The 13,404-nt window shown below is 44.0% G+C and overlaps 1 protein-coding gene across 1 annotated transcript in view; it reads right to left on the bottom strand.

The window, feature by feature from the left end:
• Positions 1-13,404, bottom strand: part of LOC311112209 (double C2-like domain-containing protein beta) — a gene marked incomplete at both ends in the record, with an annotated part of 68,079 nt that overhangs the window by 2,360 nt on the left and 52,315 nt on the right. Inside the window, 2 exons of the mRNA XM_084155231.1 lie at positions 518-614; positions 2,312-2,393. Of these exons, the coding sequence (XP_084011357.1) occupies positions 518-614; positions 2,312-2,393 (179 nt within the window). The remainder of the gene's footprint in view (positions 1-517; positions 615-2,311; positions 2,394-13,404) is intronic.

Here is a 13,404-nt window from a genome sequence, read left to right as displayed (position 1 = left end):
AGAGAGCGAGAGAGCGAGAGAGAGAGAGGGCGCTAGGGAGACAGTCGGAAAGAGAGAGAGACTCAGCCTGTTACAGGGAGCCTCCAGACGGGAGTAAAACACTCTGATCTCAAGGCCTTCCAGATCCCTACAATCCATTCTCCCCCAGCTGCCTCCCCACCGGTTCTCCCTCACTCCTGCCTCCTGTGATATACAGTACAAGCCGGGCCACGTCAGAGCCGTTTAGTGCCTCACAAAGCAGTGGGAATCCGACGTGTCACCCCGTTGAGGGATTGAGTACTCCTTTCTGTCGCTCTCGCTTTCATTTCATCCCCCTCTTCAGTTCTTCCATCCTTTCACTATTTCTTCTTCTCCTCTTCTCCCTCCCTCTCTTTTACCTATGACGTCATTGCTCATCACACTGTGGCCCGCGTTGCTCTCCTCCTCGCACCCACATATTGTATTACATTTTTCTTTAGCTATATTTCTCGCTTTCTCTACCTCTCTCCTCCTTTCACTCACTCCCCCTTTCTCTTACCTATGAAGTCGTTGCTCATCCCCAGATCGTAGTCCCATACGGAGATCTCCAGGGTTTTCTTCGCCAGCTGGTCGTGTGGAACTTCATACACAAACTCCTGTAAGGAACAGAGGTAGCAAGAGAGAAAGATGTATTCACACTTAGCGGAAAGTTATTCAGATTATGTTTAACATTGAATGTGAAACATGCATTGACTTAAATTCATGTTGATGGTAGGGTACGTAGTTATGCAGTCTTGAAGGAGATGGAAAATGTTTTCAAATTAAGGCACATACTGTATACAGTACTCTGTATTTGGAATAAAATTATGGAATTACACTACTGGTCAAAAGATTTAGGACACCTACTCATTGAAGGGTTTTTCTTTATATTTACTATTTTCTACATTGTAGAATAATAGTGAAGACATCAAAACTATGGTCGAATTGCTGCAAAGAAACCACTACTAAAGGACACCAATAAGAAGAAGAGACTTGCTTGGGCCAAGAAACACGAGCAATGGACATTAGACCGGTGGAAATTTGTCCTTTGGTCTGGAGTCCACAAATTGGAGAATGTTGGTTCCAACCGCCATGTCTTTGTGAGATGCGGTGTGGGTGAACGGATGATCTCTGCATGTGTATTTCCCAACGTAAAGCATGGAGGAGGAGTTGTTTTGGTGTGGGGGTGCTTTGCTGGTGATTTATTTAGAATTCAAGGCACACTTAACCAGCATGGCTACCACAGCATTCTGCAGCGATACGCCATCCCATCTGGTTTGGGCTTAGTGGGACTATCATTTGTTTTTCAACAGAACAATGACCCAACACACCTCCAGGCTGTGTAAGGGCTATTTTACCAAGAAGGAGAGCGATGGAGATGACCTGGCCTCCACAATCCCCCGACCTCAACCCAATTGAGATGGTTTGGGATGAGTCGTACCGCAGAGTGAAGGAAAAGCAGCCAACAAGTGCTCAGCATATGTGGGAACTCCTTCAATACTGTTGGAAAAGCATTCCAGTTGAAGCTGGTTGAGAGAATGCCAAGAGTGTGCAAAGCTGTCATCAAGGCAATGGGTGGCTATTTGATGAATCTCAAATATAAAATTTATTTTGATTTGTAACACTTTTTTGTTTACTACATGATTCCATATGTGTTATTTCATCGTTTTGATGTCTTCTCTATTATTCTACAATGTAGGAAATAGTAAAAATAAAGAAAAACTCTTGAACGAGTAGGTGTTCTAAAACCTTTGACCGGTAGTGTAAATGCATGGGACAATAATGTATTCACAAATCCATAAGAAGGGGTAGGCTATAGCTTTCCATCCCTTCCAAAGGCGTATAATTCAACAAACAACATTAGTATAATATATTATATATTTTGCACATCTAGTTGCCAAATGTGAGTCAGAGAAATGGGTTGCCAAATACAGATGTAGGATCTTAATTTGATCACACTTTTGTTGCTGAGAATGTTCCTGCACTGCAGGAAATGCAAACTTGTAGGGTATTTGAATTTTAAAAAGGCTTCTAAAGTTTGTGAATTCCACTTTGAAATTTCAGACTTGATTTGCCCTAACGAAAAATGTATCAACCCCTACAAAAATGTTCATTAATTATAATCCCCATAATAATTCAAATTTCTTGTTGCTACAGGATAATTTTCCTGCTGTAGCAAACTGCTCAAATTAAGATCCTACATCGGTATGTGTTTATTGGGAGAATGCCAGATATTAGTTTACTGGAAGGTTGCCAGGTATTGGTTTATGTATTAGGGAGAGTGTATTGTGGTGCTCAGAGCGGGTGGAAGTACCTCATTAAACTCGGGATTGAGAGTTTTCTTCTTCACTGTGGTTTTGTACTTGGACTTTTTTCCCATATCAGGCTGCAGCACACTGAGAGAGAGGGGGAGAAAAGAGCGAGGGAGATATAGAGTGAAAGAGAATGAGGCATAGTGAGAGAGAGTTAGAGGGCAAGGGAGAGCACAGAGGAGAAAGAGAGCAAGCGAAAGCGAGATCGAGAGGGAGAGGAAGAGAGAAATACGAAGGGAGAGGAGGAGAATGAGAAAAAGAGGAAATCTTAATTAGACAGTTGACATGACGACTGAAAATGCCGCTTTTCCCCTATATTTCTGATACAGGTCTTTTATTACTTTGGAAACATCAAAGCAAATTATCTTCCATTTTGTCTTCCGCCCCGGCATGACATTAAACCTCACCGGAACGAGGGAGGAAAATAGAACAAAGAGAGACAGAGCGTGTGCAAAATTCTGAAAGCGTGAGAGAAAAAAAATAGAAAGAAATTCAGAGACGAAAACTTTCATTTCATTTTTTGGGGAAAGGGCGAGAGAAATCGGTGATGAGAGAGTCAGAGACTCAAAAGCTTAAGCCAAGAGCGGGACAGACGGCTTCCCAGAAGGCCATTGGTTTTTATTGGAGGAGTCATCAGCATAAATTCAGGCGGAGAAGTCAAGATGTTCTAGCGGGGGAGAGATATCTCACTCCCCAACGCCACCCACCTTCGGCCCAACGTGAATAACACGTACTCGCTGACAAGCTAACAGATGTGCTGCTAGGGTTGGGGTTTGTACACAACAACAAGACAGGAGGGAGGGAGAGAGGGATGAGAGCGAGAAAGAAAGAGGCAGTATGAGAGAGTTTTCAACCAACCCAGTGAAAGAAATAAACAAATTGTGTTTGTTTGAGAAGAGGGAGAGAGGGATGTTTAGAGAAAGAAAGAGATAGAAAGATGAAAGAGGACTGGCCTCCCCTCAGAGCCTGGTTCCTCTCTAGGTTTCTTCCTAGGTTCCTGCCTTTTCTGGTGAGTTTTTCATAGCCACCGTGCTTCTACATCTGCATTGCTTGCTCTTTGAGGTTTTAGGCTGCTGATGTAAAAAGGGCTATATAAAACAAATTTGAATTTGATTGATTGATTGAGATAGAGAAAGAGAGTCATCAACCAACCCAGTGAAAGAGAGAAAGAAATTGGGTTAGAGAAAATACAAGCTAGGAGAAAAATCAAGACAGAGAGTGGGATGAAGGGAAAGAGACAAAAGAGTGAAAGAATGAGAAAAACAGCCAATTTCACACAGAGAAAGAAGATAGAGAAACAGAGTGACAGTTGGATAGCGGGGAGAGGGAAGACCGAGGAGAGAGAGGAGCAAAACAAACCGCCCAGTTTAGAGGCTCACACATCCACACAGCACAGGCTAAAATGACAGTTTGCTCACTCAGCACCAGAGGAACAGACTGCATTCCAAATAGCACCCTAATCCCAACAGAGCCCTATGTGCCATGGTCGAAAGTAGTGCACTATGTTGGGAATAGGCTGCCATTTGGGATGTAAAGAAACTGACATCCTTGTTTCAAATATATAATGTCTCTTCATGGCGTCTGGTTTGAAGCAATTATGAAATGCTCTAATATCTTAGTTCATCTGTATTAACGGAGTGAGGAAAACAGAGGAAAGGTAAGTAGGCAACACACCAGCACTACTGGAGAGGTTTATATTGGTCTTTAAAATGTTGATGGAACGTTGCTCTAATATTTCAGTTGATCTGTATCTGAGAAGAGAGGAAAACAGAGGAATTTAAAAGAAAGGCAGGCAACCCACCTAGAGCAACTGACCAAGAGGTCAATATTGGTCTTCAAGACATTGATGGAACAGCCTCTTGGTCGTTCGAAACAGGGCCGAGGGGGTTGTGTGGGTGATTGTGATTTTGATATATGGTTAATTGAATTGTAAAGGCCAGTAGTAGGCGGCTCAAACCATAGGAGCCAATCACATCTTGGAAAGGCTAGGAAAAGGCCCCCTGGACATTTGCAATGAGAAGTTTTTCTGCACAGAATTAAGTACAACATAATATATACACCTCTATGGTTATTATAAGAGTGCCTGAGTCAGGAATCTCCAAGTCCAAGATCTCCAGCCATACAATCTTGGATGAGCTACTGGGTGTGCAGGCTTTTGTTCCGGCCCAGCATTTTTTTTTTCAAACAGCCAATGACGATCATACTCTTGTTTGAATAACCTGTGTAGTTGCTACTGCTACTGACAGTATTGGCAGCATTGATATGTTTGATTGACACGACTAGTGCGACATTTCCCTGCGAGGGTATATAGGTGCCTCCAACATTTTTCCTACTCAAGGCTCTGATGAAGGTGATTCATGCCGAAATGTAAGCCTATTGGTTGTTTCTCCCATCAATAAATCTATTAGATTTACCCAGCAACAGAGTGCTGCTTCTTTATTCTCCCGGATAGTCACCAGTTGAAGTATCCTGGGGTAAGGAATGTTTTTTGGAGTCAACGTTGATTGTTTGAAACTGACATCCTTGTTTCACACAGCTCTGCCCCGCTCTGCCTCGTTTCTTTTTTGGCTCTCGTTGAAGGCCCCTAGACATTTGTAATGAGAAGATTATTAAGAGTCTGACTCAGGGACTCTGAGAACCCGTTTTGTCTTGCTCTTGGCTCCAGCTTTTGACTCGCTCATCGATGATTAGCATTTCTTGTTTTTGTCTCACTCCTCCTATCCCTCCTAAAAATGAAATCAAAGTTTTGGCTCTGAAATAGTGTCATTGTTGACCATTTTTCGAATGCTCTGTCTCTCGTTCTTCTCTTTCCTCACATTAGATGTGTTAGTGCTGGGTTGGAGCAAAAGCTTGCACACCAATTAGCTTTCCAGGACCAGAGTTGGAGACCCGCAGCCATAAGTTGTACTGCATCCCAAATGGCACCCTATTCTCTATAAAGTTTACCCTATGGGCCCTGGTCAAAAGTAGTTCACTAAATAGGGAATAGGGTGCCATTTGGGATGTAACCAATGTGTAAGTTCATATGACCCCAAACTTGAACCTTGCTTTATCTCTTAACATATTTTCTGCATGGGTATGTGAAACTGCAGACAGCACACAAATCAGCTTCCAGCTTAGTGTACTGTAGGCTATATCTGTATGTGTTGATATCACATGCACGCGCACACACAAAGATGCACACACACACACATGCACGTGTACATACACACACGCTAAGTCCCTGACCTGCCTCTACACTCCAGCCAACTACTGCTGTGCAGGTGTGTCACACTGACCGAAGCAATGCATTCTGGGATGCCAGAGGCATAGCGGATCTTCTTGCTTCCATAAAAGTAGGTTTCAGCGATACACACACTGAGACAGAGTGAGAGAGAGAGAGTGGCATCCACACGCACCGCAGTTACTCTCCTACAGACAGTGAGAATAAGTCTGACAGGTGACAATCACACACAGGTCGCATCCCAAATGGCACCCTATTCCCTAAAGCACTACTTTTGTTTTCAAGCCCTATGGGCCCTGGTGAAAAGTAGCACACTAAATAGGGAATAGGGTGTAATTTGGGACACATCCTGGGCCCATAGGGCTCTGGGCAAAAGTAATGCACTATTTAGGGAATAGGGTGCCATTTGGGATGCATATCTTGGCCGTGTTTCATAGCATCAATTCTGCTTAGTCACTGATCACTGACTCACTGAGCAGACTGACTGATCTATAAATCACCTTTGCCTCCTAAAAACCTACTCTAACTGTAATTTGTAGATCAGTCAGTAGATCTAGATTGATACTCTCAATCACGGCCAAGGAGTCAGGGTCACAGTTTGCAAGCAAGTGCAGGGGCAGCACTTATAACTGTAAAAGTTACAGAGTGCCATGAGTGGAAAATGAGGACTCACAATTCTTATGATGATGAAACGTCAATGCTTTTAACCTAAATAAACATTTGTTTTTACTTTAAGAGTGAGAGCTGTACCTTTTTCCCCTCATGTAAAACTTACATTTCAGCTGCACCTCTACTCAGTTTTGAGCACTGTGTACAGACTTAGGTTATAGAGTATGCCTTTAAACCATCATCACAAACAGTACAGGCAAATAGTTACTATCTTTGAGGAACTACAATAGAACACAGACAGGCACCACAGAACTCGCCAAAACAGGATCAACAGGACTCAATACTCAATACAACAGCAGCCGCCGTGGCAACACTCCACTGCTTCTGATTCTACCGACCAGCTTGACTGAACACACTTCAAACAAACACACAGAACAACTCCCCACTGTACGAGAAGAGAGACGGTGTCTCGAATGCAGCTCAGACATAATAGGCCACTAACTACACAGCAGGTGGTGAGTTTCAAAGAGATTTGAGACTGAAAGAAGCGACAGTGTTTCAAACGCAGCTCAGACATAGGCTACTAAACAACAGGCAGTGTATGCCAAGGAAATAAAAAGAGAGTTGTGGCTGTACAAGAAGAGAGAGCGAGAGGGTCGAACGCAGCTCAGATATAGACCTTGCTCCTGAATAACAGGCGAGGCACCTCAAAGACAGAAATGATGAGAAACTATAAGAGAAAAGAGACTTGAAGGCAACTCAGACAGAAGCCTACTTAATCACATGGAGTGGATGTCGTGGACAAATCATTTGATTTGTGACAGTAAAACAACAGAGTGCCTTGAACGTAACTCAGATACTAAACAACAGACACTGCACGTCAAAGACAGCAAAAGATGAGAAACTCTCAAATAAGAGAGTGCCTAAAATACGATTTGTGACTGTAAAGAAAGAGAGCTCCTTGAACGCAGCTCTGACATACTAAACAACAGATACTGCAAGTCAAAGATTTTAAAAAAGAGATTAAAGATGGAGAAAAAATGTAAAAGCGGGGAAAATGAGAGAAAAACTGAGACAATCTCTCGGCTCCAGGACTCTATCGCGCCATACATCAAAATAGAGGCAGATAAGACACCCAGCTCTGGCTCTAAAGAACAGGAACAAATCAATGAACAGCAAAAAGTGGAGAAAAACAAAAGAAGGAAAAAAAGAAAGAAAACCATCTCTTTTTGTCTGCTTACTGCTTCTCTGCTTCGTTTCTTTATCTGATTCTAGTCTGGACTGGAAGAAGTTCGCTTCACAGCTCAGTAATCTCAATGGGGAGGTTGGTTGAGTAGTATGCGTTTCAGGGAGTCATGAATGAGAATGAGAGTATATGTAGTCAGTGATGGACCTCTTTTTGCCCCATTGACTAACCTCTTCTCTCCATCCTTTGGTGTTTAGATTGAGTTCCTACTTCCTACATATTTTCCTAAATCTCAATAGGGATGGGGGAGGAGTGTATATGAGGGAGTCATGAATGAGAATGAGGATATGTGTAGTCATTAATAAACCAATTTTCCTCTCGACTAGCATCTTCTCTCCATCCTTACGCCCACTGACTTCCGAGATACAGTCACATTCCATAAGCTCAATCTCTCATATTGATTGGTGATGCATTAAATATCTCTCTCTCTCTCTCTCTCTCTCTCTCTCTCTCTCTCTCTCTCTCTCTCTCTACCTCTACCTCTACCTCTACCTCTACCTCTACCTCTACCTCTACCTCTACCTCTACCTCTGAATGCTTGGCTCTGAAAAGCCAACTGACATTTACTCCTGAGGTACTGACCTGTTGCACCCATGGCCATGTACTCTTATAATCTCCACCCGGCACTATATTTCTTCCTAGGTTCCTGCCTTTCTAGGGAGTTTCCTAGCCACTGTGCTTCTATATCTGCATTGCTTGCTGTTTGGGGTTATAGGCTGGGTTTCTGTATAAGCACTTTGTGACATCTGCTGATGTAAAAAAATAATATATTTGATTGATTATACATTTATAGAGGGGTATACTACGAATCAGAGGGGTATACTACGAATCAGAAGGGTATACTACGAATCAGAAGGGTATACTACGAATCAGAAGGGTATACTACGAAGCAAGCTAGAACTACTCAGGGTTTTCTAAAGCTAGCCAGCTTCAGTTAGCTTCACATTCCAGCTCAGGCTTAATCCGTACTACAACGGTGGATATTGCTAGTTTGCCTTGCTGCTAACTCTAGCAGGCTTCTAACTGCACGTGGATAGTCGAACGCCGAACTCTTCATTGAGACAATGCTGAAACATCAATCCATGGGCGAGTCAGTGCCACATTTTCATTTGTGCCAAAATCATCTTGCAAATTCAGCAGGCTATGGTGTGAAATAGGCTTTTAGAAGTGCTGTCTTTATTTTATTACTGATCATGAATGCCATCTTTGGTGTGTTTTGGGGTGCTTATCAATGCACAAGCACCTTTTCCCTCCTCCTATCGATAAAATAATTGTATTAAGTCCTACAAAAGTTTTACTGTGGGTGAAGTTTTAAATGCATTCTGTTATTGCTAAATATGTAACGTGATAGGTATTTTAACATTAACCTTTTTTTAACACACCCAAAAACATTTTCTTAAAATATTTAATCAGTCATCTTCCTCAAATGAAGGGGATGATGACGCAACCTTTGCGAGAGGGAGGGAATCTGATTTCATTAGTGCTCAACTCGCAGCAAAGACACTTGATAAAATCCTGAGTAGATCATAGTATACCACTCTGTTTCAATCAAAAGCTACAGATTATGCCTGTAAAGCACCATCTCAACACAATCAACACTACAAGCTAATAGCAAGTTGGTTATTTTTTGTGAAACCATGTAGGGGTAGAAACGGAATCTATTGACTGTTGGGGATTTTCATATTCAGGTGTGAAGTGTATGAATAATGATGATCTGTTTACACCAAGAATGTGTCCCAAATGACATCCTATTCTCTAGTTAGTGTACTACCTTTGACCAGGGCCCATAGGAAATATGGTGCCATTTGGGACTCTGGCTCAGCCTGAATGCTCTGTCAAGACATGATGCCTACAGTATATGTACAGTACAGGTTGTCATATGAATAACAATGAACCTCCTAGCTTATATAAAGCCAGCACAGTGATTCCCAATGTGCTCCTAGGAAACCTTTCACAACTGCACATTTTGGTTCCAGCCCAGAACTAGCACACCCAGCACACCCGATTCAACTAATCACAGGCTTGACGAGTAGCTGATTAGTTGAATCAGGTGTACTATTTTCCCAAACTGGAAGAGAAAATATGCAGTCCAAGGGGTATTGTAGGACCAGATTGGGAAACATTGACTATTGGCAGTGTAGACTCTAGAGAGTAATAGCAGTTGATTATTGATTTATGTTACATGTATTTATTTATGCCAGTCAGTCTCCCTGTGAATTTGTATGGAGCATAAGTAAGGTTTCAATGTGTCATGATTCATGAATCATGCACTAAAACAAGGTTGTGGTAGAGACTGTCAATGTGACATATGTAGTCATTACACATAGATATAACCAGCATCAGTGTGCTAGCTTAGCATACAGCGCTGCCTGCCTGAACTTGCCTCTGACTGGGCTTGAACCAGGGTCCTCTACCTCACCAACACACCTGACAACATACAAACCAGTTGAGCTATAGAAAAGGATCCAATTTGATAGCACCATTGGCGAGATTTCAAGCTAGCTGTGGAGTAAGCTTTCCCACTCCCTTCATCTAATAATGTCAAGAACCTTTTCTTTTTAAGGGGGTAGATCAGTTTTATTATTGCAGATAGATTGTGGCTTCCATCAATGTAATTGTCTGCATCATTTCCAATCCCCCATATATATATATTTTTGTAAATTTATAAAATATATATATATATTTTTTTTTTAAATATATATTTTCCTTTATTATGTTCTCCTAACCCTACCACCCCTCCCCTAATTGGAGTAAACTAATGGACAACAACACCTAGTCTTCTACTTCCAGCTTATACATACTATACAGTGGGGGAAAAATGTATTTAGTCAGCCACCAATTGTGCAAGTTCTCCCACTTAAAAAGATGAGAGAGGCCTGTAATTTTCATCATAGGTACACGTCAACTATGACAGACAAAATGAGAAAACAAAATCCAGAAAATCACATTGTAGGATTTTTAATGAATTTATTTGCAAATTATGGTGGAAAATAAGTATTTGGTCACCTACAAACAAGCAAGATTTCTGGCTCTCACAGACCTGTAACTTCTTCTTTAAGAGGTTCCTGTGTCCTCCACTCGTTACCTGTATTAATGGCACCTGTTTGAACTTGTTATCAGTATAAAAGACACCTGTCCACAACCTCAAACAGTCACACTCCAAACTCCACTATGGCCAAGACCAAAGAGCTGTCAAAGGACACCAGAAACAAAATTGTAGACCTGCACCAGGCTGGGAAGACTGAATCTGCAATAGGTAAGCAGCTTGGTATGAAGAAATCAACTGTGGGAGCAATTATTAGGAAATGGAAGACATACAAGACCACTGATAATCTCCCTCGATCTGGGGCTCCACGCAAGATCTCACCCCGTGGGGTCAAAATGATCACAAGAACGGTGAGCAAAAATCCCAGAACCACACGGGGGGACCTAGTGAATGACCTGCAGAGAGCTGGGACCAAAGTAACAAAGCCTACCATCAGTAACACACTACGCCGCCAGGGACTCAAATCCTGCAGTGTCAGACGTGTCCCCCTGCTTAAGCCAGTACATGTCCAGGCCCGTCTGAAGTTTGCTAGAGTGCATTTGGATGATCCAGAAGAGGATTGGGAGAATGTCATATGGTCAGATGAAACCAAAATATAACTTTTTGGTAAAAACTCAACTTGTCGTGTTTGGAGGACAAAGAATGCTGAGTTGCATCCAAAGAACACCATACCTACTGTGAAGCATGGGGGTGGAAACATCATGCTTTGGGGCTGTTTTTCTGCAAAGGGACCGGGACGACTGATCCGTGTAAAGGAAAGAATGAATGGGGCCATGTATCGTGAGATTTTGTGTGAAAACCTCCTTCCATCAGCAAGGGCATTGAAGATGAAACGTGGCTGGGTCTTTCAGCATGAAAATGATCCCAAACACACCGCCCGGACAACGAAGGAGTGGCTTCGTAAGAAGCATTTCAAGGTCCTGGAGTGGCCTAGCCAGTCTCCAGATCTCAACCCCATAGAAAATCTTTGGAGGGAGTTGAAAGTCCATGTTGCTCAGCGACAGCCCCAAAACATCACTGCTCTAGAGGAGATCTGCATGGAGGAATGGGCCAAAATACCAGCAACAGTGTTTGAAAACCTTGTGAAGACTTACAGAAAACGTTTGACCTGTGTCATTGCCAACAAAGGGTATATAACAAAGTATTGAGAAACTTTTGTTATTGACCAAATACTTATTTTCCACCATAATTTGCAAATAAATTCATTAAAAATCCTACAATGTGATTTTCTGGGGAAAAAAAATCTAATTTTGTCTGTCATAGTTGACGTGTACCTATGATGAAAATTACAGGCCTCTCTCATCTTTTTAAGTGGGAGAACTTGCACAATTGGTGGCTGACTAAATACTTTTTTTCCCCACTGTATATATTTTACGGACACAGTATATTTTACAATAGTTTTCTTTTGTTTGTTTTTAGTCGCATCCTTCAGCTACCCTCAGTCCCTTCCATCTATCTCTGAAGACCATCTTGTTTTGATTTCTATTTGCCATATATTTTTCAACTGTGCTGTTTCACAAAAGTTCTGAACCTATATACATTTTACGGACACAGTATATTTGTCACACCCTGGCTCTGGGGACTCTATATGTTGAGCCAGGGTGTGTAGATTCTATGTGTTTATGTTCTGTGTGGGAGTTCTAGTTGTTGATTTTCTATGTTGGCCAGAGTGGCTCCCAATCAGAGGCAACGAGTGTCAGCTGTTGCTGGTTGTCTCTGATTGGGAGCCATATTTAAACAGTCTGTTTCCCTTAGTGTTTGTGGGATCTTGTTTCCGTTTGGTTGTTTCTGTGTTAACCGTAGGACTGCACGTTTCGTTTATTGTTTTGTTGTTATATTATCACTTAAGATAATAAAGTTAAGTATGTTCGCAACTAACGCTGCGCATTGGTCTACTCCATATAACGATCGTGACAGAAGATCCCACCATACCAGGACCGAGCAGCGTGTCCAGGAGCAGGCAGCCTGGACGTGGGAGCAGATCTTGGACGGGCAGGGGTCCTGGACCTGGGAGGAAATCCAGGCCGGGATGGATCGCCGGCCATGGAAGGAGACGGTAGAGGCGCGACGGAGAGAGGAGCAACGGCGTAAACAGTGTCGTCGTCGGTCGGACGAGAGGCAACCCCAAAAAAATTTTAGGGGGGGGCACACGGCATGGGCGACTGGGCAGCAGGAGGCTGCCACAGGGCGATTTGGGACATTTGGAGAGGAGGCCACCGGGTTTGGGGGGCCAGAAGGCAGGTTGACGGAGCCTGGATGGAGAGCAGAGCCAACTTCCCGTACTCAGGCATGGCAGCATGGGACTGGGCAGGTTCCGCGGTATGCGGAGCGGCGTACTGTGCCACGAGTGGTCCGGCATAGTCCGGTACGTCTTGTGCGAGCACCCCGCACGTGTCTTGCGAAGGTGGGCATGCAGCCAGGACGTAGTGTGCCGGCTCAGTGCTCGTGGTCTCCAGTGCCTCTCCTCGGTCCCGGATATCCTGCGCCAGTGTCACGTGCTGTTATGCCAGTACGGGTACACAGCCCTGTGCGTCCTGTGCGGATGCCTCACACAGAGTGTGTGAAGGCAGGCATTCAGCCAGGACGGGTTGTGGCCGCTCTTCACTCCAGGTCTCCTATCCGTCTCCACAGCCCGGTCCGGCCTGTTCCTGCCCCTCGCACCAAGCCTACGGTGCGCGTCGCCAGCCCGGCCCGGCCTGTTCCTGCCACTCGCACCAAGCCTACGGTGCGCGTCGCCAGCCCGGCCCGGCCTGTTCCTGCTCCTCGCACCAAGCCTACGGTGCGCGTCGCCAGCCCAGCCCGGCCTGTTCCTGCCCCTCGCACCAAGCCTACGGTGCGCGTCGCCAGCCCGGCCCGGCCTGTTCCTGCCACTCGCACCAAGCCTACGGTGGGCGTCGCCAGCCCGGCCCGGCCTGTTCCTGCTCCTCGCACCAAGCCTACGGTGCGCATCGCCAGCCCAGCCCGGCCTGTT

This window comes from Coregonus lavaretus, assembly GCF_964263955.1.
Source record: "Coregonus lavaretus genome assembly, chromosome: 38".
Lineage (NCBI taxonomy): Eukaryota > Metazoa > Chordata > Actinopteri > Salmoniformes > Salmonidae > Coregonus > Coregonus lavaretus.
Note: the sequence above shows the minus strand (reverse complement) of the source record. Positions and strands in the feature narration are given on the sequence as shown.